Source organism: Manacus vitellinus, unplaced genomic scaffold (assembly GCF_001715985.3).
Source record: "Manacus vitellinus isolate BGI_N305 unplaced genomic scaffold, ASM171598v3 scaffold_114_pilon, whole genome shotgun sequence".
Lineage (NCBI taxonomy): Eukaryota > Metazoa > Chordata > Aves > Passeriformes > Pipridae > Manacus > Manacus vitellinus.
Window position 1 is genome coordinate 95,767 of NW_021938861.1, and position 5,846 is coordinate 101,612.

A 5,846-nucleotide genomic window follows, 5' to 3' on the forward strand; every position below is an offset into this window, starting at 1 on the left:
AGCTCCATACCTTTGCTTAGAGGCTCGGGTGGCCGCAGTAGTAACCAAAAGTGGAGTCGGGTTACCCGGGGCTCATTCATAATGAACACGGGGCAGAGCTGGGCTGTGCTCGGCTGCCTCTGGCAGGGAGGGGAAGGGCAGAAACCCCCAGCCCCTGGCAGGGAGTGATGGGGGGCACAGTGGGGGAGACCTTCAGCCTGGCAGAGGCACCTGGGCACGTTTATTTATTTCAATAGAACAAAGAAGTGTCCCAATAAACTGGGGAGGTTTTTCCCTGTGGGTTTGCCGGTCGTGCTTGGTCACATCCTGCCCGAGCAGGAGCAGAGCCTTGAGAACCAGGAGGACCCAGAGCCAGCTCAGGTTCCTGGGGCCACCAACCAGCACAGAGTGGCTCCTGGCACTGGAAGGCAGAGGTTGCCAAGCAGCTCCAGCCACATCCCCGGGGGCATTTGGGGACCCCCAGTTGGATGGGGGGGTTGAGTGCAAGGAGTGAATCTGAGCAGTGCTGGGGAGAGGGGAAGGAGGGGCAGGGGCAGCAGGGGGGTTTCCAGTCCCACCCCACTGTCCCCAGCAAGGGAAGCCAGTGCTGTTAAATCCCCTCCCTGTGGTTGTGTGAAACGGTGACACTTCTCTGTTGGTTTGAGTTCGTTGGGAGAAAAAGGGAAGTGTGGCAAAATTAAGACGTGCACCAAAAAAAAAGAGTCATAAAATGATAGAATAGAATCGCTGAGGGTGGGAGATCCCTCTGAGATCATCGAGTCCAACTGTTACCCCAGCACTGCCAAGGCCACCACTTGTCCCTCAGCCCCCCATGTCCATAAAAGATAATCTCCCGGGTTCCAAAATTGCACCAGGGAATGGGTTTATTGCCAGAAATTGCTCTGCTTGGGTAATGGGATCAGGGCAGGAAATCAGCCATGGAGATTGCATACTTCCTCTGCGAGCACAGAGAGGATCAGTAATCCTCCTCAGCTCCCCAAGGCTGTTCCCAAGTGCCTTGGGCAATGCTTTTGGGCAATGCAGAGGCACCAAGATGGATTTGAACATGCAGCCACACCACGATGGCCTTGAGCAGCCACAGATGTCACATCCTCCCCGCGTCCTGCTGAGCGATGGACACATTTGGGGGCCCTGATGTGCCCAGAGGGACAGAAGGGAGCATGTGAGGGAGGCTTGGGCTTGGTCTAGTGCTCCCCAGAGCCACAGCTTGGGCCTCCCTGAAGGGCTGGACCCAGTCTGGCTGCCCCGGAGGGCTGCACACCAGTTTGTCCCAGTGCTGTGGGAGTGATGGGACAAAGCCCCCCATACTGGGGGGAGTCAATGCCCCACTCACTGCACCTCTGTGGGGGTGGCTGGAGGTACCCCAGCATTCCCTTGCCAGACCCAAAAACACCCCACGGTGCCCCGACCGAGCAGCTCTGCCACTTAATTAGGTTAATGACCGTGTTTTGTTAAGGAGAGGCGGCTGAGGTGTTTGCTGCGGCGCTGGGAGATGCCTTTCCAGGCAGCCCGGCAGATTTGGGGCACGGGGTGGGAAAGGGGAAGCAAAGAAAAGGGAAAGCGGCGGCCAAGTGCTAATCCCTGGAAAGGGGGGCAGCGGGGGCACCGCGGCGTTAATCCCTCGGCGCAAAGATTGTGCCCGCGGCCGCCTTATTCCCCCCCGAGGGGGAAAGGGGTGTGGGGACAAGGGCCAGTCCCTACGTGCGACACCAAACGTCCCCGGTCCTGCGGGACCGCGCAGAGCCCGGGGCTGGGATTTGGGGCTTCCGAAAAGGCCCGTCCGAAGGTGGCCGGTGCTGGGCTTAGGAGGGAGAGAGGGGGCTTGGATTTGGGCCGCTGGATGAGAGGAGGGGATGGGGCATCCCACCCGTGTCACGAGTTTGCAAGGCCTCTGCCGGCATCTCTTTGATCCTGCACTGCCCGGGGGGTCTGTGCTGTCCCGGGGTGCTCTTTGCTCCTACACTGCCCCGAGGGTCTGTCCCCCCATCATATCGGGGTGCTCACAGTCCCCTGTGCCCGTGTGTGCTCCATCAGGGGAACAGAGCGGGGCGAGCCGGGGGCAGAGGCCAAGCTGTGGGTCTGCAGCTGTGGCTCCTCTGGCAAACCTCTCCCCTGCCTCCATTTCCCTGTTCTCCTGACAGGGTGTGCACAGTGAGGCTCATTTACCCCAGGTTTGCACAGGGCACGATCACCGAGTCACACGCTGGGTGCTGAGAAAAGGATCTGGAGGGTTTCCTGGGGGAATTGGGACCTTATCAGCCCATGGGCCATGGTCTGAGGACCACATGGGGGACCTGGGACCGTAGGACTCTTAGCCTGCACTGACTCCACATGTCTCCCCTGGCAGGCTCCCAGGCGGATGGTAGTGAGCCCCTAGAGATGCTCCACACAATGACATGTTGGCTCCCAGTCCTGGCCCTGCACGTGGTCCTGCTGAGCCCCCCGTGGGTGGGATCCTGCCCCGCCCGCTGTGAGTGCGCCCCACACCTCAAATCCGTGGTGTGCCACCGCAAGCGCCTCACCTCCATCCCCGAGGGCATCCCCACCGAGACCAGGATCCTGGAGCTCAACAAGAACCGCATCCGCTGCCTCAACCCCGGGGACCTGTCCCCGTACCCACTGCTGGAGGAGCTGGATTTCAGCGAGAACATCATCTCCAATGTGGAGCCCGGAGCCTTCAGCAACCTGTTCAACCTGCAGACCCTGCGGCTGCGGGGGAACCAGCTCAAGCTCATCCCCCCCGGGGTCTTCACCAAGCTGACCAACCTCACCCTCCTGGACATCAGCGAGAACAAGCTTGTCATCCTGTTGGACTACATGTTCCAGGACCTGCGGAACCTGAAGAGCCTGGAGGTGGGTGACAATGACCTGGTGTACATCTCCCAGCGTGCCTTCTCGGGGCTGCTGGGCCTGGAGCAGCTGACCATCGAGAAGTGCAACCTGACCTCCATCTCGGCCGAGTCGCTCTCCTACCTCCAGAACCTGGAGGTGCTGCGGCTCCGCCACCTCAGCATCTCTGCGCTGGAGGACCAGAACTTCAAGAAGCTCTACAACCTCCTGCAGCTGGAGATCGACAACTGGCCGCTGCTGGAAGAGGTCTCCCCCACCAGCTTCCAGGGACTGAACCTTACCTCGCTCTCCATCACCTACACCAACATCACGGCCGTGCCCGCCGCCGCCTTGAGGAACCTGGTGTACCTGCGGTACCTCAACCTGTCCTACAACCCCATTAGCACTGTGCTGAAGGGCTCCTTTAAGGACCTCATCCGGCTCCAGGAGCTCCACATCGTGGGTGCCCTCCTGGTGTCCGTGGAGCCGCAGGCTTTCTCCGGCCTGAGACAGATCCGGCTGCTCAACCTCTCCAGCAACTTCCTGTCCACGCTGGAGGAGAGCACCTTCCACTCGGTCAACACGCTGGAGACGCTGCGGGTGGACAGGAACCCCCTGGCCTGCGACTGCCGCCTCCTCTGGGTCCTGCAGCGGCGCAAGACGCTCAACTTCGACGGGCAGCAGCCCATGTGCTCCTCCCCGCCCGAGATCCAGGGCAACGCCCTGCGGGACTTCCCGGACTCAGTGCTCTTCGAGTACTTCACCTGCCAGAAGCCCAAGATCCGGGATCGGAAGCTGCAGCACGTGACGGCGCGGGAGGGCCAGTCCGTGTCCTTCCTGTGCCGGGCGGACGGGGAGCCCGACCCCTCCATCGCCTGGGTGTCCCCCCAGCACCGCATGATCACCACGCGCAGCACGGGCAGGGCCACGGTGCTGCCCGGGGGCACCCTGGAGATCCGCTTCGCCCAGGTGCAGGACAGCGGCACCTACATCTGCATCGCCAGCAACGCCGGCGGCAACGACACCTACTTCGCCACGCTGACGGTGAAGGGGCGCCCGGCCGACGGCGCCCACCGCGCCAACCGCACCCTGTACCTCAGCGACTTCAACGACACCTTCCACAACGACACCCAGGTCTTCTTGAAGTTTACCTTGGACCTCAAGACCATCCTGGTCTCCACGGCCATGGGCTGCATCACCTTCCTGGGCGTGGTGCTCTTCTGCTTCCTCCTGCTCTTCGTGTGGAGCCGCGGCCGGGGGCAGCACAAGAACAACTTCTCCGTGGAGTATTCCTTCCGCAAGGTGGACGGGCCCACCACCACCACGGGCCAGGGAGGGGCCAGGAAGTTCAACATGAAGATGATCTGAGGCTCTCCTGGAGGAGAAGCGTTGTCTGCTGCCCGGCCCCGGGCGCGGCCACGGCGGGACAGGGCCGGGAGGGGTGTGGGAGCACCGGTGACATCCCGGGGCTGGCGGTGGGACGGGGCTGGAGACACACCAGAGGTGCCACAGGCCAGCAGGGGCGGAACTGGGTGGACCTCAGGGTCGGGGAGGGATGACCCCAGTGTCCCAGCCCTGCGGGGCCCTCGGTGAGCCCTCGGCTCAGGGGCCATCCCAGCTCCAGGGGCTCCCAATGTAGCCGGAATTTTTGCTACCAACTATGCATTTCTCGAGCCAAAAGATCAGCAGCGTTTGGGCCCAGGAAAAAAAACACTTCCTGGTTTTTTTCCCCCTCTCCCTTTTTTTTTAAGAGACTCTTCAGAAAACTTTCCTGGTGGTTGTTTATGGTTCTTTTCTTGGTGTTGGTGGGTTTTTTGGTCCAATGATTATTTTTTTTTTAATGAATTTCCAAGAGAAAAGTCTTCCGGGGCGATGTGGGACTGGGGGCTCCGGGGGCGGTTGTGCCAAGCCAGGGTGTCTCTTCCAGCCCCTTGGCAAGGACAGACCCACCAGGGCACAGCTGTGCCTTGAGAGTTTCCCATCTGTCAGTTTAAGATGCAGCGTCTGCCAACGCAGGAGTCTGGGGATGCTCCTGCACAAGCAATAATAACCCACCCAGGGCCAGGCTCTCAGGAGGTGTCAGCAGGAAAAAAGGGACAAAAAAGGCAAAATGAGGCCAAGATCATTAAAATCAGGAGGAGCAGCCCCAGGGTGATGTGTTTGAATCCACCCAAGCCACTGTAGGAGTGGTGGGGTGAAAGGGTTGAGATTCCTGCAAAAGACACTTTTGGATCTGTTTTCTTTGGGTTGCAAAGTTGAAATCCATGGGAGAGCAGGACCTGGCTTGTCCTGTGCAGGGAAAGGCTGGGAACAAGCAGTTCAGGGAGAACGTCCTGGCTGGCACCTCCATCGTGTCCATGTGGATCCTGCACCCTCCGGTGCTGGAAGCAGCAGGGCGATGTCCCCGGGCCTGCCCGGGGGTGGGTCCTGCCTTCCCATCCCACCCTACCCAGGCTTTGCCCTGGCTTTGCCTCTGGGCACAAGTTTTCATGTGGGAGAAGGAGTGGAGCTGGCCCAGCTGGAAGGGAAGAGCCTGGATGTGGCCTGGACGATCCAGGGAGCCCATGGCTTCCTCCTCCTCTTCTTCCTCTTCCTCTTTCTCCTCCTCCTCTTCCTCCTCCTCCTCCTCCTCCTCTTCTGTCTCCTCCTCCTCCTCTGTCTCCTCCCATGTGCACCCCAGGGGTTTGTTGCTGCAGGTCCCACCTCTGTCCCCATTCCTGCAGGCACGTCCCCCACCTGGATGTCCCTTCTCCAGCCGGGAATGGTCAGGCTGGGAGCTGGAGGAGGCACCTGCCCATCTCCTCATGGGCACCCTGGGGGATGCACCAGGGACAGGAGCACCCGAGGGGCTTTGCTTTGTGGGGCACAAGTGGCTGCTCAGAACGTCCCCCACACCCTGGGTGCCCCCCAGCCCCAAGGGGGGAGAGGGGCAGCCCCCAGCCCTCCTCCCTGAGGGGCTCCCCGGGCTGCTCCCACCTCTGTGGCACTGCCAGGATCCAGCCCCAGCAGGGTGGGGT

The 5,846-nt window shown here is 61.1% G+C and overlaps 2 protein-coding genes across 2 annotated transcripts in view; both read left to right on the forward strand.

The window, feature by feature from the left end:
- Window positions 1-2,357: 2,357 nt before the first annotated feature.
- On the forward strand, window positions 2,358-5,105 carry LINGO3 (leucine rich repeat and Ig domain containing 3). Its single transcript, XM_008930660.2, has one exon. The coding sequence runs from the start codon at window positions 2,380-2,382 to the stop codon at window positions 4,195-4,197; it is 1,818 nt and encodes a 605-aa protein (XP_008928908.2). The 5' UTR covers window positions 2,358-2,379; the 3' UTR covers window positions 4,198-5,105.
- PEAK3 (PEAK family member 3) overlaps window positions 4,385-5,846 on the forward strand; it is a 9,394-nt gene continuing 7,932 nt past the window's right edge. The window contains exon 1 of the mRNA XM_029965653.1: window positions 4,385-4,418. Within this exon, the coding sequence (XP_029821513.1) occupies window positions 4,385-4,418 (34 nt within the window). The remainder of the gene's footprint in view (window positions 4,419-5,846) is intronic.

Excerpts from the sequence above, each read along its gene's own strand:
- LINGO3 (XM_008930660.2), top strand. The coding sequence starts at position 2,380 with ATGCTCCACACAATGACATGTTGGCTCCCAGTCCTGGCCCTGCACGTG.